At 37.5% G+C, this 24493-nt stretch overlaps 1 protein-coding gene across 1 annotated transcript in view; it reads left to right on the forward strand.

Annotated features, from left to right (window-relative positions):
* The window catches only part of ZNF326 (zinc finger protein 326), a 27111-nt gene extending 2618 nt beyond the window's left edge, over nt 1–24493 (forward strand). The window contains exons 2-12 of the mRNA XM_009879110.1: nt 4252–4378; nt 6397–6802; nt 9508–9706; nt 11239–11273; nt 12215–12302; nt 14618–14732; nt 15758–15905; nt 16236–16335; nt 17602–17732; nt 18739–18834; nt 23788–24493. Coding sequence (XP_009877412.1) covers nt 4252–4378; nt 6397–6802; nt 9508–9706; nt 11239–11273; nt 12215–12302; nt 14618–14732; nt 15758–15905; nt 16236–16335; nt 17602–17732; nt 18739–18834; nt 23788–23949 — 1607 coding nt within the window. The 3' untranslated portion in view covers nt 23950–24493. The remainder of the gene's footprint in view (nt 1–4251; nt 4379–6396; nt 6803–9507; nt 9707–11238; nt 11274–12214; nt 12303–14617; nt 14733–15757; nt 15906–16235; nt 16336–17601; nt 17733–18738; nt 18835–23787) is intronic.

Raw genomic sequence — 24493 nt, forward strand, 5'->3', positions numbered from 1 at the left:
TGTCAGTGCCTTCATCAGTTCAGGGATCTACTCTCCTTTTCAAACTTTAAGGTCAAATATGAACCACTTCTTCTTTTCCTTCTCTTTTTTTTACTGTGTAGTATTTGTAGATACACAGATATATTTCTTCAAAAGTTTATTTGATAAACAATTTCTATTTAAACTTAATGAAGTACTACGCTTCCTGGTGTTTATTCTCTAGTGGTTAAGCACATGTTCTCTTAGCATGTGAAAACAGTTTCATATTTACTCTGAATAGTTTGCACAGACAGGCAACTTCTGCTGATCTCCAGTGGTGGTGACAGCCAGAGCTGACGTAACAGGGAGCAGGCTGCAGGCAGAGGAAATTGTTCTGTGCAGATATGGCTTTTCTAATGCTCCACGTCCACTTGTCTTGCTTTTGTTAGTAGAAGAATCAGAAGTGTGAAAGAGGATAGTGCAAATGGATTTTCATGTCTGTGTGGTTTTTCAACTAATAAGCTATTTACTTTGAGATTGTAGTAATTAAAGCTGTGCAAGCGATTATTCACCTACTACATTCAGAAATTGAAATCCTTTTATTTTGGGTCATCTAAGTGAATATTTACTGTAGTCTTGTACATTTCGCCCTTTTTTAGGATAAAGCCTACCTGAAGAACAGACTTTCAGAGTAAAGAAAAGCGTGATGCGTGAGGAAATATGTGCTTCTGAATTTGAATGCAGTATTTTTGTCAGGGTCTGGGCACAAAGCGTAAAATCTATAAATGTTTGGTGAAGTTTGCGGCTGACAAAATGACTGAACCAGGAGGCCATTGATTGGCATGACAGGTTAACTGCTCAGCAGTCTAGACCAGTTAATGAAATAGTTGGAAGGGGATTGTAAGATCACCGTCATTAGGTCAAGGTCAAAGATCTCCCATCTCACCAATATTCTGAATGTACCTGTCCCTTTGAAGATGTGGAAGGAATAGTACAAATGCTCTTTCAGTGTGTTTGTATGCATTCACTGGTTTGCAGTTTAGGGACTTTCTGAACCAGAATCTTTGTGTTTGACATCCTTTGAATTTCTTGTCAGAGGATTTATTCAATTTCTTTCTTAAACTCACATATGTTTTTTAGTAACTTATTGTCACAGAGCAGTTTCAGGACTTAAATATCTGTTTTGTGACAAAAAGGACCAATAAGTTTCTGAGCTTCTTGTTTTTAAGCTTCATTTGCTACTTCCAGTTCCTTGTAGTAGAAAATCCTGTGAGTGGTCATCCCTTTTCACTTCTTTATACCTTTTCTATCCCCTCTTAACCTTTTCAACCATGAGTATATTATAATGTAAGTGAATAGAGTGCAGTGAGACTGGAAGAGATGAACAAGTTGATGTCCTGGTTTGAGCTAAACACAACTAAGTCTGATCAGCAATTTTACTTTTCAGCTCAGTCTCTTTTAAGAGGCAGCACTTTCTGAAGTTAACAGTGCTGTTTTCAGACAGCGCCTGCTACTAGAAATGGTATTGCCTGATGATTAACGTTACTGCCAGGGATTGGTGTGCAGAAATGCTCTTGCATATGCTTGCTCCTGTTGTGACCAGGGTCACTGCTGGATCTTGTGTGCAACACGTTGGGGTGCTGAGAAGTAAAAGGTTGCGTGAGGAATGGACAGGACAGGTGACCTACAAGAGTGTTCCATGCCCTACGTGTCACACTTGGTATAAAGCTGAGGGATCACAGATGTTAAACTCTCTTCTTCGATGGCTGGTGTTCGAGGAGGACTCTGTCCCATCTTCTGCCTTTGATCCTGAGTTCCCAAATCCAGCTCCCTGTACCCAGCTCCCCTCTGCTGCTGAGCCTGGGGCTTCCCCAGTGTCGCCTGCTCTGTGGTATCAGTGGGGAGCGCTATGGGGGAGTCAGGTTCAGTATAATTTTTGTATATTTCTGCGTTTCATGGTTTTCATTATTTCCTTATTAATACTGTTTTCATTTTATTAAAACTGTTTTAGTTTTCTCTTTCCAGTGTGTAAGCCTCTCTGCCTCATTCCCTTTCCCTTTGGGGAGGGAGAGGGGTTAGAAAGCGTCTGTCAGTTTGGTGGCCGGCCCAATCCTTAGCCGCTGTGGTTGGTCACTGTTAGGAAGGAGGTGGTGATGTCCTAAGGGCAGTGATTTTGGATTTAGAGACTGCCATACCTCTGCAGCAAGACTGCTGGTGGTAGCACAACCTGTGGGTGAGCAAGGAGAGTGTTGAGCAAAAATGGATGTCAGAAGTTATCCTGTGGTTGTAAAACATATTTTAATATTTGCTTTTATGCTCAAACTTTTAGACTAAAAATAAACTGTGGAAGAATGGTTTTGCATGTGAATGTTTCCGAGTTTTTCCTGCTAGTAAACTTCTGGCATACAGACAACTCTGGTAGCTACTTACTGTACTGTAATACAGTTGGATTGTGGTGGTAGGGATCTTGACACTGTGTTGTGTTCTTCCTTGAATGATTAGATTCTCCTCTTCAACTCTTAACCTAATTACTTTTGTGCCATCTTGGGGTCTGTAGATAATAGGGAGCAGGTGAAAATAAGGTAAATTATTGGGTGCTTTCAGGTCCGATATTCTAGTTTTTGGAATGTCAGTGTGTCTTGATTAGATCTACTGTATTCAAAAAAAACCCCACCACAACACCTTGGATCTGAAATTGACCATGGGATCATCAAACAACTTATTTTATTGACTACCTTACTATTTTTTACTGGTCTGCATCTTTATGTAGGCAGTTTTAAGGGTATTCCACTGGATTAGGTGGCAGATCATTCAGCTGCACCAGAGAGGAATATTAGATGCTGCTATTAGAAGGCTCAGCCATTTATTTGAAGAATAACTTTTGGCACTCTAGATTGATGCTGCAAGGTGCTGTATGATAGTATTTTCAAAGCTTCTTTTGTGCTTTGCTACAGAATCTTTATTGTATATTTGGAATATGGAACGGTGCCTTGTGACTTCCATGTTCCATTTTGTTTTGCATCAAAAGTTAATTTTGTAGAAAGTACTTACGATCATTAGAAGGATAAAAAATGAGCAGGAGATCTTCATTTTTTGGAGTTGATATTCAGGCATGCCAAGAATATCTGTGTTAAAGTGGTAGTCAGCTCAATACTATTTGCAGAATTCTTGTTGTTGACAGATGTAAGGAAGTAAATGACAGTGGCTGCCTGGTGTTAACAAGAAGCAGGTACAAACAGGAAATAGTATATCTACTTATTTCATGAAAATAACTGTAGTGATGAAAATTATACGCTCAGAGAATTACTCTGTTTCTTTAAACAGGAGAAAATGTCATGACTTCAGGTGAGCTTATTGTCCTGTTATCTTCCAAAAAGTCAATGGTTTAAACTTGGAGATTTTGAAATATATAAAATACTCTCTCTTATCAGAGTTGACTAGTCTTTGTGCAGTTTTTTTATTTTTATCCTTCCTGTGTTCACTGTGTTTTCCTTCTCTGTGTTACCTTTTCTGTGAGGCTTAACTTGCCACAATTTTGTTGTATTATCCAAGTTAGTGTTGATTGGTAGTTGGAAGCAGTTTTTGGTCACTAGAATGCCAATGAAGTGCAAATTCTTTCAGTGTTGAGGAAGAATTTGGTTCACTTGCCAGGCACCATTACAAGATACAAAGATATTGTAGACTGACTTCAGTTCTACTATGAAATGTCAGCATCATAGTGCAGTTAGTGAATTGCAGTTCAGCACTGATTTGGGTGGATTTTTGCTGGTGCTAGATGAGAGAAAATTCTGTTTGACCGTAGCCTGTGTACAGAGTCTGCACTGCAGTGTGACAGCTTGTAACCTTGACCCAGCGTCTCTGTCAGCGTGAGTGAAGGTTTCTTGTGGTGTTGGATAGAGAAAGCGGAGGCCTGTAACCCGTGTTTATTATTAAAGGGTAGGAAGTGGTCTTAAGTCCTCACTAGCTTCTGACGTATTCTGCATTGGGCTTCTCCATTTAATTCTCTTAATTGAACTTGCATCCAAATTCCAGCTGATAGAATAATAATCCCAAGTTAGCCGCTACTGGAAAAAAAATGTGAATGTGATTTCAGTTGTGAGGTGCTCAGATGATGACAAAGACATACTTCTTCCCTAAGCACAGTGTCAAAATTGGTGTGCAACTGGCAGGTCTGCATTTTGTTTGTAAGCGCTGTGGCAAAGAGTAAACCTTTTACTTAAGAATTTTAACTAGATTACTTAATAAGACTTCTTGCTTGCTTTCTTTATAAACATTTTTCTGCTCTCTTTTTAGACATGGACCGTGATTATGGGCATGGAGGCTATGGTGGCCCACGATCCATGGACTCTTACCTTAACCAATCCTATGGGATGGAGAGTCATGGAGGTGGAGGCGGAGGAGGTGGTGGTGGTGGTAACAGGTAAAATAATCCTTCAGTTGTCCCAAGAATTGATCAAATCCAATTTAAGCTTAAGTCATTCTGTCTTCTAACTTAAGTGTTCCTGAGGCATGTTGTTACGATTTTGTATGAACGCTTTCATTCTGAGTCTTCATGTTCGATAAATACTGGCGAATACTAAACTGTAAGAGCTAGATACTTATATTAATCAGCACTTTTCATGGTAAAGTTTGACGGTGAAACAATGCGTCTTTTGATGAAAATGGAAAAAGTTTGATTTTTCAGTAATGGCTAGCAATTTGTAGCTGATTGGCTTCACATACCATTTCTGACATAGCAGACTAGACCTAACTGGTTTGATGCCTTTGAATCTATCAACATTCCATTTTCAAGGAACATTTAGGATATGTGTTCTTTGGTTTGAATGTGCAGTGCTCAAATGATCTTGGTATTAAATCTGAAAGTCATGTCCAGATTATTTCATTGGCAGGTACTGATTGCACTCAAAACTGTGTGTATGTTCTTGGCTGCTTTGTAAGATGGATTGGTCTAAAAATATAAATTCTGATGCAGTGGTCTTAAAGTTGTGTATTTAGTGCTAGGTTACTATTATTGTTGCTCTTTCAGATAACAGTAGGGAGCAGCTGATTTGATTTAGGCCTTAATACTGTATTCAAAGAAGCATACTTTCCAGAGTAGCGATTCTATCTTGGAGGGAATAAAATGTGAAGAAAACATAGATAATCTAATGGTTTTCTTGTGTGCGCCCTTGAATTCTTGTCTGGCTGTAGCCAGACTGCCATATGATTCTTGTCTGTAGTCACTGTGGTGCCACTGGGAAAGGACAGTTTTAAGTAGGGAGGCTGGAGAAGTGTTGCGTTTTGCTGCACGGTTCTGTTAAACATATTAGTTATTTTGTTTAATGATGAACATTAAGTCTGTGCAGAGATGCAGGAATGAGCTGTACCTACCATATAGTAATCTGCATATGATTGAGGTTGAATGACTACTTGAAAACTGAAATGTCTCTTGCCATGTAACTTTAATGTTGTGCATGGGCTCTTTCCATAGATAGTGTCATTTTCTGTGTAGCTCTGGGTCTTTCGAGACTAACATTTTAAAATTAAGACAGTCAGTTTAGTGTAGATGAAGTTAGTAATTTGAGTCAGTTCTAGTTTATATTTTATCAGTCTAGGGGTTGTCTTTGCCAACTCATGCTGAATTGCCATATAATAACCCTGCAGGGACACTAATGTGTTTCCCGTCTAAGAATATTGACGATTTCTAGCCTGACCCCCCACCCTAGGCAAAACAAACTCTTGGTGAATAACTCGGCTCCTTGTTACTCTGAAATTCCAAGGACTGTTTTCCTGTCTGCTGTGCACGCGTTGGGTCGACTTTCAAAATTTTGAGCTGCTAGACTTAATGGTCTGCAAATGAAAGATGGATACACTGAAGGCCATGAACTCTTTGATTGGGAGGTTGAGTTGGTCAGGGAAGAAAAGTTTCAAAAAGTACAAATATGAATGTAAGAGTACGTGTATTTTTCATTTAAAATGAGCAATGTGGGGTGTCTTAAGACTCAAAACTGTACCATTTAAAAAAAGAATTTTTTTCCTCAGCTCAGAATTAAGCTGCCTTTTAAATGCTGTCTAATTGTTAGAATATGAGGGCATGATTTTGAAGAAAGGAGAGTTTGACTAGCCTGTGAATGTTTGCAGGTTATTATTTTCGTGAGACTAGGGCTGGGCTCTAATAATGTTTTAGTAAATAAATACTGTAGAAAATTTTAAGTAACCAAAGTTCAGGCATACTGAACGTTAGAATTGTTTGTAGCAAAAATGGCTCAGATAGCTTTCTGTCTGGTCATAGCGTGATTTGCCCAGCCCTAATCAAGATTAATCAATAACACAACTGTACGGACCAGTTTAGTAATAAATTGATTTTAGTTGATAAATGTCAACTGATAACTTGTCTTTTGAAATGTATAACATTAGTAAGCTTACTTTTTTTTTCTCCTCACTGTGCAACTTTTCCAGGTTTGGACCTTATGAGTCTTACGACTCCGGGTCTTCTCTGGGTGGGCGAGATCTGTACAGATCTGGCTATGGTTATAATGAACCCGAACAAAGCCGCTTCGGAGGTAGTTATGGTGGTCGATTTGACAACTCCTACCGGAATAGCCTTGACTCTTTCGGAGGTAGAAACCAGGGCGGGTCTAGCTGGGAAGCACCTTACTCCCGTTCAAAATTGAGGCCTGGGTTTATGGAGGACAGAGGAAGAGAGAGTTACTCTTCCTACAGCAGTTTTTCTTCACCCCATATGAAGCCTGCACCTGTAGGCTCTCGGGGGAGAGGAACGCCTGCTTATCCTGAAAGTGGATTTGGAAGCAGAAACTATGATGCTTTTGGAGGACCATCAACAGGCAGAGGCCGAGGCCGAGGAGTAAGTACAGAATCTTTTCAGATTCTTTTCACTAGACACTCTTTTAAACCCTTTCAAGACCACTGCTTTAAAACGAATGCACTGTTCAGTACAGTGTGGGTTTTCTGTCCAAGCAAACTATCATGGTTGACAATGTTGTTTATTCCCTTGAAGCTGTCTTCAAGTAGAAACCAGTCCTTCTTTCTGTTGAAAGTAATGAGTAATAGAAGACTAGTTGATAAGGTTTGTTAAATCTCTCCTTTTCTTTGAAAGGTGAAGATAAAAGTAATAGGTTTGGTCTAAAAGGGATTAAAAGGACTTGCATTTTTCCTTGTAAACACTGGCATCTTTGCTGCTGGTGGGGATATTCTTGAATATTGTACAAGTTTAATTCGAAGTCTTTTGAAGTTTTGAGTAGGTTAAAGGTGCAATGTATAAGCAAAAAATAAAACTCAGGTTGTGAATGCTAGAGTAGTTTTTCCTGTAAAAGTTAGCTAATTCTTTAGTACGTTGAACCACATGCTTTATCAAACATCAAGTCTTCTTTTAAACATAATTCTTATGCTGACTTGTGTATTGGAAGGGTGATGGGGAGGAAATGGCAAAGGTGGGCGGTTAGCAGTTACAGTCCTTCTTTTTTCAAAACTAAAGTATGGTTAAAGGGGCATCATCAACTTGGAATAAGGTCCTTTCACAGAACTGAGATTAATTTCCAGATTGTGTGTCTGGTCCCGTTACTTCTATTAATTTTGTTTTGAAGACTTGTGTTCTAACTCTTTTTCAGTGGATTCCATTCCAGCGTAGGATGTAAAAATTGTATGTCCAAGAAGCAGCAGGATTAACTGTACACAAAATAGTGGATCACAGTTTGGGCAAGTCATACTTAATGTTAAATGAGCTAGGGGTATAAAAAATACAACAGAAGAGAAAAAATAATCCTGACAGAAGTACTAACATTAAGTTGATGGTGTCCCTTTATCTTGGTTTTATAATCCTAATTCTGATTTTTTATTTTCTTTTTTAAGCACAAATGGTTCAGTGAACATGTTTCTGCCTGTGCCTCTAGTTGTAACTTTATCCTTTAAAATTTTTAAACGTGCCATATTTCTTTGGGAAGCAATTCTTTAATATTAAACCATACATCTTGTTTGTAGCTTGAAGTGTAGAGGAAGCTTATTTTTTACTGGGTCTTCTAAATGCCTGATTGTGTGGTGGTTTTGTTCCAGAAAGTCGACTTCGCAGCATATTTGAGTACTATACTTGCCATACTAAAATTTTAGCTCAGATCTACACATGGCTAGTAGCTAGCTTGTAGCATGGTATGAGAAATAGATTCTAATCTATATGTTTCTCTGCTTGTGAAGCTGAAGGTGTTAGGTTCTTAAGCTTGGATGCCGTCCTTTCAGTACTCCTTAAGATCTGAAAGTTTTATGCAGTTACAACCAAGTAGCCTTATTTTAGTTTTTGTTTTGCTTTTGAAATTTCTCTTTTTAGTCTTTTATGTAATAAAGCAGAACATGAAGGCTAAACTAATTACCATATGTAAAATGCATTGCACCTTTAATAGATAGACTGTGTTAAAAAAAAAAAGTACTTGAAATTATACAAGTGCTTACTTCATGTCAAATTTATATGTGTACAGTGTAAATGTACATGCTAAGTGGTTCTGTAACTACCTCAACTAAATAAATTAACATGGAGATCTTGTGCATGGACTTCTGATGAAGAAAAGTGCCTGGTTTGGTACATTCTGTCCATCACTTAAAATTTGCTTTAAAAAAGTCATACTTTTAATGAAGTATGTTGAAGTTTGTTTTTCTGAATTTTGGTAGTGTAATACTAATTCTCTTCTCATGGCAATACAAATATTTCTGCTTATCCAAGTCACCCATCCAGTCAGTGGGCTTTCTTATGCCCTTTATTAATCAAATAATTGAGTTAAATATGCTAGCACTTTGGAAAATATTGCAGCAACCGTTATTCTCTCTCTTCAGATTACTCGTTTATTCTGTGACCTTAAGAGATAACTTTCACAAACAAGTATCCACAAATGACTGTACAGCCTTTTCAGAAAGAATAGAAAGTTTTAGTCTTTTCAACTGAACTTTCATTCCTATTTGCTGCCGTGTTTTTGTGTCGTTCCCTTCAGGCCCAGCTTTTAAATTCTGAATTTCTTGAATTCACTGGAAAGATAAAGAAAGAATAAACTTCCTTCAATTAATCTCTGTACCACACTGGACAACCTTCTTTACTCAGTTTTCGAATCACTGCTAGTTGTTTGGCATAGAGAAGATATTTTAGTGTTGTGGGATTTTTTTGTTTGGTTGTTTTTTAACACTCTCCCCCCTGTTACTGCTGGCTGAAGTGTCGAACTGGGTTCGTTAGCTCTGTTTTCCCAGAGGGAGAAGCTGTTCATCATACAGAGAATCTGAAGAGAGGAGCCAAGGTGTTAGGCTGAGATATGAACTCTGATAAATGTGTTCATTGTCTGGACAACGGTTCTGAATAAGCAGAAACACAGTTTATACATACGTATTCATTCTACTGGACAACCAACCCTAAAGCCATTGCACAACACAGCGTCAATCCAGGAGCATAATTTTCCCCTGCATTTTGCTCTAGAACACAGATTTTACTTAGCTAACAGTTTTAGTGTACCAGGTGATTGTTTTGTGTCTCTTGATTTCATATACCAATACCTTTCTCTTGATTTCACAAATTTTCAGCATATGGGAGACTTTGGAGGAATGCACAGACCTGGAATTGTTGTTGACTATCATAACAAACCTAGTCCTGCAGCAGTTGCTGCAAGAGGAATAAAAAGAAAAATGATACCGCAGCCATATAGCAAACCTGGTGGGACATTTATGAAGAAACCCAAAATGACAAAACCTATTCTGAAGCTGAGCCAGAAAAAATCACCTAGTAAGTAACAAGTGCCAGAATTCTTGAGTTAAAGTTACTAATTTCTTTATTCATTAGGAATTACTTAGTTTTAATATTCACCTATATGTGCTGTTCTGTAATTCTTCATTTTCTACCTTTGAAGTACTCTACAACAGATTTTTATGGATTTACACCTGTAATTCCGACTGCACAGATAATTAGTCATAGAATCATAGAATGACCTAGGCTGGAAAGGACTTTAGGGTTAATTTAATCCAACTTCCCTGTCATGGGCAGGGACACCTCTCAACTAGATCAGTAAACACATGGGGACCGATAAATTGAATATTTTGATGTTTAAATATGTACTGATGAAGACTGTTTCATTCATACTTTATAATGATATTTCTTGGAAACATAGTTTCCTCACTGAACATAATTTCGGGTATCAAGTTGCCTTAAGTCACGATGCCTGACAGACACTAAAACGAGTTTTGAGTAAATCACTGACTTTGAGGGAACATAAACTTGAGTATTAAATATCAGGAATGACATGTACAGCAGTCAGATTTTTGGGGTTTGAGCTTTTAATTTTCTCAGTAATTTGTATCTGCAGTGTTGTACATAGTTTGGTTTCAAATGATACCTGAAAAATATTTGCAATTACTTTAGCTCAAAGCTTGCAAGGTGGATTCACAGACCTGGCAGAAACTTTCACATGCCATTTTTGATTTTGATTTTAAAATTCTAGTTGCAGTACTGTGTATTACAAAACTGGTCCCTTAACTTTGATTTCAAGAGTGCTGTAAAAATTTCAGGCACTGAGTGCATAGAACATGTTCCTCTGACTTAACACTGACTTTGTTATGTTGAAATGGGTCTGTAAAATACACTTCGAGGTATGTCTGAGACTGCATCTCAAAGGTCTCTCTCTCTCTGCTCCTCTTCTTCCAGTACCTTTGTAGATTCTTCTTTTAGAAACAACCTACAGACAGAGCACTTCGAGTTTGTATCTGTTCCCCCTCACTGATTTCCACAATGAGAGGACCAACATGATACGTAGTATCAAAGCTGCTTTAAGCAGTGCAGTAGGTAGTTTCTACTTGAATGCATTTGTAACCAGCCACAGGATACTGTGGCTCTGAGACTGGGGCAAGGAAACTGTTGAGTGGCCTAACACTTCTGCTACTTGGACTGAAGGATGCTCTAAGCAGTGTCCTGAAAACAAAGAAGTGGATGACAACCAACAGAAAATTGAATGCAATTGTTATGCTATATATATATATATATAAATATTTCTCCATTTAATTAACCTTACAGTCTTGACTTTCTTGTTTTGTGATGTCAGAAGTAAGCGACTGCTTCTAGAAGACAATTTAGCTTTTATTCCTAAGGATAACTGATTTTACATTTTGTATTATTATTACTAAAATGCGATAAATTGTAGACATAAAGTGGTCTAGCTGCATAACAAACTGGTTTTTTTTCCCTAAATATCATATTGCTTTAAAATGAATTGACAGTGACATTACTTTTGTGTTGTTTATCTCTTCCTTATTTTATGTTTATAGACATGAAGTCATCTTTCCAGGATTCTACTATAGAGGTAAAGATTCCCAGAACTAGAAATTCTTTGTGATTCTTTCAGAAGTTTGCACTGTATACCTTAAGATGTATAATTTGTAAGCTAAACTTAGAAAAAGTAACCACTTAAATATTTAAGTTTTTCTAAATTTTTTTTTCTACACTTTTTCTAAAACCTTCTGTATTTTGATAGTGGTTTTCAGTCGATTTTGATACTGATTTTGAGTGGAAGATATAGCTTGTGCAGATACACTTAAAAATTCATTTTCCGGGCTATTATTAGAGCCTCCCTAACCTTGCAGTGCACAGAGAACTGTCATTTGAACACTTGTATGTTGTGATAGGTAGTCAGCTTGAATTCTGACACCTATGACCTGCTTGGATGGGTTGAAGTACAAAATGACAGGGAGGTTACTAAACAGCAGTGAGGAGAAACAGGTAAGACGTAAGACACGTGAAGCAAAGAGGGTAAATAAAAAAACCCCAAACCCTAAAGTATTTGCAGATCTCTGATAGGGGTTCAAGATTAGTTCCCACATACAGACAGATCAGTTGCAACAGTATGTACGAGTGTAATTAGTGAGTTAAGCGTGTATGTATATCCTGATTCCATGTTGAAGGACTGGAGTGAGTTTTTCCTTCTTTTTGAGTGGAGGGATTAAAATATTCTCAACTAACTATTTAGAAGTATGAATTGCGAGTCAGAGTATTTATGTAGAAGGCAATTTTGATTGTGAAACTAAATCACAAATCTGAAAGGCATTAAGGAACAATGCATAGCTTGAAGTGTTTGTACACTTGAGCTTAACTAGATTCTCAATTCTTTCTTCCGTTGTCATATTTGATAAAAATAGCAAGCAACAGGTGATGTAAAATGAAGTAATTTGCAGTGTCTTTCTGCATTTAGAATGATGTTGGTTTGTTGTTCTTTTTCTTACAAAACTTATGGATTTGACTTATTAGGAAATTGAAGTGGATACAAGTGGTGCAGTTGTTATATATGAAGACTTTACAAGAGATGCTTATGATCTTGGATATCAGACTTTTGGAGGTAAGCTAGTTTGGTTTGTCAGGTAAGGTACTATAGGGAATGCATTTGTGTGATTTTTGAATGAATGGACTTGGTAAGCTTGTATGTATGACCTCTGGTTATTGAGTAGCATGACTTTTTTCAAAGAGTTTCTAAATTTAGACCATGGAGAATGTGAAGGACTGTAGAATCCATCCATTGCTTTTTCTTTACATGCATATTGTGTCTGTTTTCTGATGATCTCTGTATGTTGTTTTGACTTGTTTTAATTTTTGTGAAATTAAGTAATCTTCTATATTTACTGCCATTCCATTGCTTAAATGTTGTTTATCCCACTTATTCCTCACGCATATCCTATTACTTATCCCACTAGCTGATCAACCTCACCCTTAAATCCTAGGTGAGTCACTTTTATAGAAGTGGATTTAATTAGCTCAGAGAGCTGCTCTCAAGAACACAGGATCTATTTCACATGCAGTCTTAATGAAACAGCTTAATTACTAGTTTGCATAAAATCAGTTAAAGTGAAAAAGAAAAAGAAATCTATTGTTAAGGCTGAAACAGTTTTAGTCCCCTTTCTCGTGTGTGATGCCCTATTTCATATGTAGTCTGTGGTGGTAAGGAGTGCTGAAAATTTTCAGCCAAATGATTATAGAGTTTCTTTTCTTGAGAGAGTGGAGTTTTTTGGTGTGGTTTTTTTTTTTTTGTTGTAATTGTGTAGATTTTTTTAATGTTTTTAAAAGTTTGTATAAGTGCACCGAATGAAAGTGGGAGCCCCAATTAATTTGGAGTCCAATTAATACGTAGATTGAGGCTTCCATTCCCCAGCTTGTAACAGGAGGGACACTTGAATTTATCAGCTTGAGGGGCAAGTTACAGGCTCTTTTAATCCACACAATGTCATACCAGATAATTTTTATGGCAGTAAACCGAGTGATCCTCCACATATTTCTAGAGTTGATGGTAAGGCACTGAGAGAAATCTAAATCCTGAAATCAGTAATGGGAATTGGCTCTGTGAGTGATTATTTTTTTTCTTTTCAAATAGAATAAAAAAAATAATCTTTTGGATAAGTGTTTTTCTCCTTTCTGGATCAGAGTAATTTTTGAAACTATATGCCACAAAATTAAAAAACCTTGGTTTAATTGGGAATGAAGTGCAAGCTGTTAGTCAGTGGAAATATTTTCGGTACTCAGTGACACTTCAGAGCCACAGAGGTTTTGCAAGATTTCCCCCCCTGCCCTCCCCCAGTCTGCTGCTCTATGTTCCCTTCTGTTGCTGTTTGGATGGAGGCAGATTTCATGAAGGCTAACCTGTCTCCTAAGGTTGAACTGCAAAGAAAACCAAATGGTCCTGGTTTTCCTGCTTTAAAATTACTTACTGAATAATATTTGAATTGATTCCTTTTGTCTGTAGACTAAAAGCAAACATGAAAAAGGCAAACTTAAGTATCCTTATGCAAAAAGTCAATGTCCTCAGAAGTCTTTAATGTTGCAAAACTTATTTCTAGTCATCTGTTTGCTTGTGCTCTTACTTGCGTGCCAGGTGATAACTTAAAGATTTTCTTTGAAGGTTTGCTTGGGTTTTTATTGTGTAGTGGTTTGGGGGTTTTGTGTGTTTGTTTTATTTTCCCCTCCCTCAGCTGGCTTGTCCTTCACTGGTTTATTTCTTCAGATGAAAAATATTTGGAACATTTTTCTGTGAGATCAAGTGAAGTCTAGTAGGGAAAAAATGTTGTTGCAGTTCAGGTTGGGTGCCATACCTTAACGAAACACTGCTTTGTCTGCTTTGAGAACCTTTGTTTTTGCTTTTGGAAACTGCCTTCTCCGCAGAAGAGAATGGCTTTAGATACTTTCTTTTTGTATAAGGGGATTGTAGCAATGATGCTCTAAAATCAAGGAGAGTTTTAAATAGTGTGCTTCTCTCCATGCCCTTCCCACCCCCCGTACCCTTTACTGCTCACTTACTTGAAGAGGCATTTAATAAGTAGGCACAGCAGGGTGGTATTGGCTTTAACTGTAAATTTCCTCACTTTTTTAAGTGCAATCTAGCATATAATCCCTTAATTACTAAGTTTGCATTGTTGGAAGTAAGTGTTTAAATTGGTTGTCTTTGGAGGAGGAAACAAAGCAAAACTTCTGTGGCATTTGAATAAGTCATTGAACCACTTTGGTATAGAGTCTTTGCGTTTTGAGGTGTTTGTGGAGGAGATGGGAAAGTCAGATACTTTCACCAAGGCTTTTTGGTTTTTTTTAAATATTGTTTTTGTTTTTGTTTGGAATTGTTTGGGGTTTTTTTTGGATATAACTTTTAAAATCTTTCTGCTCTGTATTAAGATGGCAAAGGAGAAGGTAAAAGTGAGGAAGAAGAAAAGCGACGAATTGAGGCCAGAAGAGAGAAGCAAAGACGCAGGAGGGAAAAAAACAGTGAAAAATATGGTGATGGATACAGGTTTGTGCTAGTAACTTCTGTCTTGTGTGCAGTGTTTTTCTTCCACTTTATCATTATGTAAGAATATGTCTTTCCAGAAAGCACATTCAGACTGTTTTTAGGAAAACAAAATGCAATGAAGAAATGAGCAAACTGCCTCTCCCCTCCCTCCGCCTCCCTCCAAAAAACCCCACCAGAAAACTAACCCAAACAAACAAAAAAGCCCTCAAACCAAAACCCGGCTTGGAAAGACTGAATGTTCCACTAGACCTCTGCTGTATCAGAAAATACACGATTTCTGAACCTCTTCTCTTCCACAAGAGCATCCGTGCACACTTTAGAAGCAGCTTAGCATGGTACTGCTCTTGGAGTATATATTTCAGTTACATATGTATTCATGCTGGCTCAAGCTGTTAGAAATTGACTTTATTCTGGTTCTCTTTGTATGGTGAGTCATTTTGTACTAAAAATAAGTATATAGTTCTGCATCTCTTCTTAGTTTTGCCACACAGGCTAATGGCCAGCACTGTATGAAACTTCTCTGTCAGTGCAGTGTATTATGATTCCATTAGTGTCTTTTTCTCATTGTGCTGAGGAGGCCATATTTCTTATAAAGATTATATAGTTTTTGCATGAAAAACGAGCTTTAAGTGAACTCTTTTGACTATTAGTAGTTAGGAAGTCATGGACAGGCTTGACTTTGAGAAGTACTACAAAAGGTGATACAAACTTTAAGAGCTGTGATAGGTATGCTCACAGAATAATGTGGTTTTTAAATGGCTAGCTTCTGATTTCATCAGTTCTTGTCTTCTGCATAGATAATGCATTGCTCTGAGAGTGGCCTGATTTATATTTCTGGGTTGTAGCAGTTACCCTTCACAATGGTAAAATACTGGATTTTTTTTATTTATTTTACACTTAGGCTTCTTTAAAGAGCACTTTTCCCATGCTTCTTATGATTAGTTTGTCAAGTCTTCATAGTTTTGAGGAGAGGGAGAAGAATGTTTTTTAAATAGTAATATTACTAAATGTATTTCTCTTGATAGAATGGCGTTTACTTGCTCATTTTGCAAATTTCGAACATTTGAAGAAAAAGAAATTGAGTCACATCTGGAGAGTGCAGCTCATCAGGAAACGTTGGATCATATCCAGAAGCAAACCAAATTTGATAAAGTAGTGATGGAATTTCTTCATGTAAGACAACTGGGTTTTCATCTACATAATACTTTTACATTAGAATATAGTTACAGTTTAACTTTTATCTCAAAATATACTTAATGTATCATTTTTATTCCTTTTGCAGACAACTTTCGGCACAGCACACATTACTAAAAGTTGAAGCAATTTCAGAGTCCATAAAATTGTATTACTTTTACAATTAGAAGTAGTGACTTAAAAAGTAACAGCAATTAATTGCTATCTATGCCAGAGCTATTCTGAGTAATATTTTAAGTATAGGTTCCTACTGGAATATAAACAATTATACATCAAATGTGTTGCAGTTCTTTTTCTCACTTTCTGTAGGAGTGTATGGTGAATAAATTCAAGAAGACAGCTATGCGTAAGCAACAGACAAGTAACCAAACAGAAAATGCTCAAGCTGCTGAAAAAGATATAATGGAAGGTTAGTAATGCTTTTTATGTGGAAGTGCGTATTGTGAAGCTCTGCTTGTCCTTTTGTTCTTTCCTCCTCCTTCAGATTTGATAAAATGTTTGGATTAAAATGATTATTTTTCACGTCTTTTCTGTATCTTGTTGGGATTCCTTTCTTCATTTGTCATACGGTGAAGAATGTAAGCACAGTGGGATACAGCAGCCCTTATTTATCTTTGCTCTCATCAGAGTAAGATAACATTGTGCTAGGTGCTTGACAAACAGAATTACCTGGCCTTTGCCACAGTCTTACTGAGCATAAAGCATGAGGAGTGGCAACAGGTGGATGCAGATAGATTGAAATATAATAAAGCAGTCAGGTGATAATGGTCACATGTGATGGCAAGGCTCTGGGATAGATGCTGTGGTTTTGAGGGACAAGGAGGCCTTTGAGCACTTTCTTGGCTACCCAGAATGTATCTTGGCCTCAATTCTTTTTTCTCCTTGGCTGCCCTACAGGAAGTTTTCTAGAGCATTTAGTGTGTCCCTGCCTTGCAGTGCCATATCCTTCCACTTTATCTTTTGCTTGAGGGATTTTAAAAGATGTTCTGTAGTCAGAGGGGGTGTCTTTTGAGTACCTTTAACTTAGGCAAAAACTGTGTTTGAATATTACCTTAATTTGAATTTAAATGCTGAAAGGTACTTAAAAGCAGATATAGCTAACATCTTATCAACATCCTAGATTCTTTTTGTGTACTTTACTTAATTACTGGAGGATCTGTTTGCCTTTGAGGAACTGGATTCATGTGCTTCTTCCTGCTAGTGAGGGGAGATAAGGAGATAGATTAGTTGTTCTTAGGAGGGGTAAAGTAAACTGCTTTGGTGAAGGTTTGTTTCTTGTATCAAAATGTGTATTATTAAAGATATTAATTATCATTGATTTTAAGTAGATGACATTTTTGTACATCAAATATTGTTCCACCTTTTTATTTCCCTCTGTTTAGACAGATAGGTGTTCATATATCATAACCTCAGACAGCAAACATAATTGCATAGATCTCATATAATTTGTAGAGAAAAGGAGATGAAGTATCAAAGGGAAAAACTTAGACCTTCAACATTGCTTTTAGAGAGCCTAATTTTGATGCCTATATTTGGGTGAATATTCCTCTGTGGTTTAGTTTGACGTGTTTAATGGAGAGCTTTTAATTTTCTAGAACCACCAATCCCATCTTTCACTTTCATAGAATCCTAGAATAACACGTTGTGTGTTAACAATTTGCCTCTTCTTTGGCAGGGGTTACTGCTGATGACCATATGATGAAAGTTGAGACTGTTCACTGCAGTGCTTGCAGTGTGTATGTTCCTGCATTGCACAGTTCTGTTCAGCAGCACTTAAAATCTCCTGATCACACAAAAGGAAAACAAGTAAGATATGCCGTATTATTTAAAAGGAGAAAACAAAAACAACCAAGCCTAGTTTAATAGTGGGCGAGAAGCGTTCTGGTACTTGGTGGAAGTACTTTCTAAGTTCTTTGTGATATTGCTTGTTCTCCAGAAAGCTAGACTGTCCTTGTTATAATTTGTAAACATGTCTCATGAAGTAGCCAGCACTTAAACACCACCAGTTAATGACATGTTGGTGTACTTGATAGCTGACAGTAGTAAGTCCTGAGAAGATTACTAGTAATGACTTTTATGTTGTTTTTTTGTTGTTTTTTTTTAACTGCCGTTAAATGTGTGAAAGATTTTGCAAACAATAGGTATGTTTCCAGCAAGATAATGCTTTATTTTTTTTTTGTTTTTTTTTTTGCTCGTCTATTATCTTGTTAATTAGAAGAAAAGTGAGAGCAGTTTAGAATTAGCAATAGTATGGTATTGATCCATGTTACAATTTGTAACGATATGCATTTAAGATTGGTAGAAGGATTGAATAAGTAGCGTAAGTGGAAAAATCGCAATTGTCATAGTAAGCGAGATTGCCAGAGTAATGTGTGGTTTTGCTTTTTTATATACGAGCTTCTATTATGGAATAGCATAGAACGGTTTGAATTGGAAGCGACTTTTAAAAGTCATCCAGTCCAGCCTCCCTGCAGTGAACAGGGACATCTTCAACAATATGTTAGGCTGTGATAGAAAACTGTGCATGTTACCTGCAGAGGAGAATAGGTAACTGGTTGTAGACAGGTGTGTGGTTGGAGTTCATTATGTAATCAAGACACGAATATCCTTTGATCAAGCTAAAGCAACAAACACTAGACACTACCAAACTTACTTGAGCTTACTATGTGATTTGGACTTAAATGCTAAGAATGAACATTTCACACTGCTCTGTGTTCATTATTTTCTGTGCAGAAACTGACAATGAATTCAAATTTGTGTGACAATTGTGTCAGATATTTGATAGTTATTCACTGTAAAATTTGTTTCCTAGGCCTACAGAGAACAAATAAAAAGGGAGAGTGTTCTTACTGCCACCAGTATCTTGAATAACCCTATAGTCAAGGCACGATATGAGCTGTATGTGAAGGTAAGATGCAAATGGAAAAGAAGTCTTCTGTAATGCTTGCTATACCACCAGTATTTCTGCTGTCCTGATGGAGTTTAACTTTAGTGCTCTGTCTTCTATTTCTGCCTTCTATGCAGCTCACAGATTGAATATACTTTTAACATATTTTACCAGTCTCATAACTTCATTTGCAGAAAAAAACACCTTCAGATTTACCATGTTTCAGTTTTGATTTACCATTTAAATGGATATCTAGTCAATTTGTAGTTAGGTGCTCTTATATAAAAAAAGAAAAAGCTTTAGGAAAGCAACAGCGGTGTCTAACTTGATACATAATACTAACTGTAGAGCACAAAACGCTCTGTAAACAAGTCAATCAAACAAGTCAATCTTCACATTTAAAAGTAAAGGCTCTTGCCTGTGGCTTTGTGCTAAAGTACAGTGCACACACTACTTAGCTACTTGTTATTTCAAAGAATTTATAGGATTCATGGCAGCATATAAAAAATGAAAGCTTACAGCTGTAGTTGTTGTGATCAGAGGATTTAAAAGGCATGACAGCCTACGTTGCAGATGGCCTGAGAAACATACGTGAATTCATTATAGCAAAACATGGGTGTGTATTCTTCTGGGCCAGTGAAGTGACTTTTTCTCTAGTACCGTTGTTAGCTGTTTCTTGTAGTTACTTTTAACTGGTTTATAATTTTGCCTGTGCTCAAACAATAGACTCTCTCAGACAAAGCAATGCTGTATTGCAGAAATACGAGAAGGCGTGAGCCAATGCATAAGTTAATTGTGATTTTAAAGTGTCGCATTAGTCATGTCCTGCAAAATTATGTGTGGGTGTGCGTGTGAGTCTATTTCAGACAACTGTTCTGCATCTGTTAAGGGAAGGTAGCAAATGACCAGGTACCACAGCTTGGAATACATGCATGTATTTCCAGCTGTCTCTCCTGGTGTTCCTTATGGCCAGGCGTGTGTGTGTGTCTGTTCCCTACAGCCAGACTGGTAAAAGGGTGAATGGAAGTTTGCCATTCACCAGTTGGAAAACTGAGGAAGATAAGATTTGCAAGATTATCTCACAAGGAGACCACTGACATTTTCAGAATGCCTACCACTGGTATTTCCTGGGGTGGATTGAACTTAACAGACTTTCAGCAGCTCCTGCTCAGTGATTTGTATCTGGCTTCTGGTGATGCAAATCCTTCATGTCTTTATCCAAATGTATAATCAACTGCAGACTGAGGGAGGCCAGTTTTATTATACAGCACGTGATGAATTAGAGCGTGTGATGCATGCCTTTGGTGCCTGTGGTCTTCCAGGATGGTTGGAAATCCTTGGTAAGGCCAAAAAGAGCTTGCTTTGAGATGAAGGGCAGACTGGCTTGGGGGAACACCCCCCCTCACCCTGCAACCAAAAAGCCCCAACCTTCCTCCCGAAAAAAACACCAAACAAACCAAAACCTAAACCCAGCGTTGTTTTGTAAAGTGTTGTCTGTCCTGCACATGCAGCGTGGAAAGAGGAAATTCAGAGCAGGAAGGACCTGTGAGGCTGTTGCGTAGGTTGTACCAAGTTTCAAAGACAGGTTATCGGTATCACAAATGCCTTTGACAAAAGGCAAACAGAACTGCAGGTCAGTAACTCCTGCTTTTTATGCATCCCTGTTGATACAGTTTGGTGTGAGAAAAAAGATAAAAGTTGATGTTTGTGTGGTTTTTTTTTTTTTCCTCTGCTAGATTTCTTTGTGTGTATTGAGAAGTTTATTCTTTTAATGTGTAGCCTAGAAGAGGTGTATGTCCCAAATAAAGTCCAATTAGGGAAGGCTCTTTTTCTGTTAAGGCTGGTACTGTCTTCTAGAACCACACCCTGCTGAGAATGGTCGTCATCCTTCTCTACCGCAGCTGATGTTTGGGACCCACCTTCTGCCATTGTGGTTTTGTATGAGAAATTCTGCTTAAGTAATTTTGATTGCCCTGCTTGGAGGGTGACAATTTAATGTAATTGGATTTGGTTGGCTGGCTGACCCCTGGCAACAGGTGATCAATTTTGAGGATACGTGCTGTGTGTTGCATTGTATAAGACTTCTCAAGGTTGAAGGCCCTGGCTCATGTTTGACTGAGGGGGCGGATCATGACTTTTGGTCTGGAATAAGCTAACTGACAGGCAATAACTGCTGTCTTACTTGGGACACTTTCACCGCTTCTTTTGAGTACAATGCCATTCTGTCTGGGACTTTTCCCTCAATGTTGAATGGAAAAATCTCTTTTGCATTTTGACTTTCTCTCTAGCTAGAAACTGCTCCACAGGTTGCTTGCTATTCGTGCAAACCAAAAGAAAGCAAATAGATGGATCTATTTTAAATAAACTTATGGCTTCAAATGTATTGTTCTGCAAACACTTCAGTTTTTAACTACATGTTTCTAGTTTGCACTGTGAAAAAAAGCAGAAACAATTTTTTTTGTTTTGCTCTAATCTTCATATATCTTCATATATAACCATTAATTATGGAGTCAGTTTTAAGATTTTCAAATTTCACTGCCAGATTTTTTTTTTTTTAAGAAATAAATACAAACTTGGTAGTATTTGCCTGCACACACATACTTGAACTTGAATCTTTCAGCTAGTTTTATAAGCTTAGACACATCAGCTGTAGCAAAGGTGTAAAAGTTACATTGCTCCTGGTAATTTCACCAAATTTAAGCTATGTAATTGTAATTTTTTTTTTCAATATGGTAAAGGTGCCTGTGGTGTCCACTGAAAATAAAACAATTTGTGTGGAGTTAGCATAAGATAATCTCTCATGTATTGTGTGTGGGGTTTTTTTTTGTTTCAAGCAATTTGTAATTAATGTCCCAGCTCCATGGAAGACAGCTTCAGTAGATTAGATGATGTGGCTTTGGAAGAGCTCTTGGTATTTTATAAAGGCTTGGATCTTTGTTATGCTTCTGGTCAGTGACTAGACATATGAATAGAAAGGAAGAAACAGAGTTCTAAATATGGCTTGACAGCAGTTGTTAGTGCCACAGCCGATGATGGGAGAAATCATAACCATGGAGAAGAATGTTTCTGAAAGGTGGTCATGTTTTACTGATGCAGCTTCATTGGATCTACTAGCATTGGAATGACTCTGTCATGTGCACTGTTCTTCTGGTCTTCTGCTGGGCCCCACTGCTAGGACGATCACTTCCTGTATCGTGTCTTCTGCCATGAAATGCTGCCTCTGTTTTCCATGCTCCTGCTGCTTTTGGCTGGCATTGGCATTGTTGGAAATTTTTCCATTCCGTTTCCAGAATACTATACGAGAACTGAGGTTTCCAGTTGTCAAAACTTGTATGTAGTCTTTATGGTTTTTTTTTCAATTTCTATGTTTGAAAGTCCAATTTTTCATATAAGGAACCTTTCCTCTTAATCTCTCGTTTGATATCTTCATCATATGTATTTTAATCAAAGAACCTTGGAGGGATTGTTTCTTCCCTTGGCCCATCTTTCAAATAGCCTCCTGTTTTCCCAGTGTTGGTCTCATAGTTCACTCTTTGTTTCAGGTGGGCTGCAGTGAATTCCCCCCTTTACCTCCCTCCTTACAATATGGATATAGGAGAATAAGGAGAAATTAAGAATTTCTAAGAAGCGTACAATCATTGTGGAAGTTTTATGAAGCTGTAAGGAGTCCCCACCTTAAGGAGGCAATAATGACCATCTTATTTCTCAGGCAAAAAGTTATCACTTGAGGTCGTGACTGTCTGTCATTTTGGACCATTTAGAACTCCCTAGATAGAACGAAGCTGCTTGGATGTGGCTCCAGAGAAGTACCTGGAGGTTGATGTTTTCTGTCACTAAGGTATGGGTTAGGTAGGCAGACTTTGGTAGGTTTTTGGGTCAGGTCTTTGAGGCCTGTTGGATATAGAGAGTGGTTTCTGGGGCCATTTGAATCACAAAACTTTGTAAATACCAATTCATAGTCTTCAGCTTTCTCTGCAATTTAAATATGCTAGAGACAGGGAAGCCAAAGAATGTATCTCTTGGGAATAAACTACTTATCTGCTTCTGGTTTTATGCTCTGTAGGCATCATAAAGTCTTTCTGCAGCAGTTCAGTGGTGTGCCTGTGTTCTTGTTTTCTGGGGTTTTTTCATATTTTGTTTTTTAAAGTCATCTGGGAAGATGGTACCAGTGTGGCTGTCAAAATCAACTAGCATCAAAATTGACTCTGCATGTGGTGCTGGATGCCTCGGATACTACATCACTGGAAAAGAGTGTAGCCGTTAGGATCTTCCCCTTGAGGGCAGTAACTTTTTCCTTAGTTTGAGAACTGCATTTTTCTCTGAAAAAACAGTTGGGAAAAGCAGCTTAATTTTCTTTTTTCGTTTTTTTTTCATTATTATTGTATAGGGGTCTGTTCAGCCAGAAGTAGTGTGCTGAATCCAGTTCCACTAGGTTAGGCAGAAGCAACATACAGTCTGCGCAGGAACAAAGTGTAGCAATTTCCTGTAGCTTGTCTCCAAGAGTCAGAGACAGTCAAAGCTTGTCTGCAGGAGTATGGAAATAGTCCTTTTAGAAGTGTATTCCTCAGCTACGATTCATCATTATGCCTAGCCTAGACATAAGAGGATTTTAATCTTACTTTTGTATCAGAACCATAAAAGAGGGCTTCTCATATCTTTGTGAGTCATTTACAGAGGAACGCTACCTTTTGTTTTCTTTTGCCAGGAAACAGTGCCCTCTGTTAGGCTTTTATAGAACTCTTAATATACCTGTCTTCCCTCTGTGATGTCTACTGGTGAGCATGCATTTGCAGCTAACCAGGTGGACTGTTCTTAGCTCATCTGTTTTGATTGTCTTGCCAAAAAATATTAAAAAGCTGTATAAAATGCTGTGACATGTTTTAGTGGCTGCCCTTTTCATTCACTGAAGTGATGAGTATTATTTAATATTTACTTGAAACGTAAAATAAATGTGTTTTCAATCTTCGGCTTCAGGGTGAAAATCCTTTTGAAGTTAATGATCAGGCCCAGGAGCAGCAAGCAGAAGAAGAGGACAAAGCTGATGAACCAGTTGAGGGTGAGGAGGAGGAGGAAGAAGAGGAAGAGGAAACCGAAGAACAAACTGACTTCACTTTAGACCACACTGAGGATAACTAAGTGCAAGAAAACAAAAATATTTTAGGGGCAGGCAAACCAGCTTTTTATTTGTGCTCTAAAGTGGCTAAGACTTTTTAATAGTCTCAAATGAAGTTTTTGAAGATTCCCTGCCATATGCATGCATTCCATTTCATGGAGAACTTGTTTATATAATTCCTCTGTGTTTATGATTTTGTTTAAAATGAAATTCAGACTATTTTAGTTGAGCTTTTTATAGAAAACTGACTGTTAAAGCTGATTAAAACATTGTGTTGTATATTTTTTTAAGCATCTGATTTTTTGATGTGTGCATTGAAAGTTGGATATAATAATTTTTTGAAAAGAAAGGCGTGTCTGTGGGGTAAATATATGAAATGCTCTATGGCATAAGCTTATCATTTTTACCTCTTAGTACAGAATGAATAACTTCAAAAATTGTGCTGTTGAGTGTGGCTGTTTTGGGGACTGCATTGCACTCTGTATAGTAGAGTATGTGCTATAATATGCCTTGTAGCTTTTTGTGACAAAATGTACCAGTTTGTAGCAATAAAACACTTAAGAAATG

The sequence above is a fragment of the Apaloderma vittatum genome, unplaced genomic scaffold (assembly GCF_000703405.1).
Source record: "Apaloderma vittatum isolate BGI_N311 unplaced genomic scaffold, ASM70340v1 scaffold31451, whole genome shotgun sequence".
Lineage (NCBI taxonomy): Eukaryota > Metazoa > Chordata > Aves > Trogoniformes > Trogonidae > Apaloderma > Apaloderma vittatum.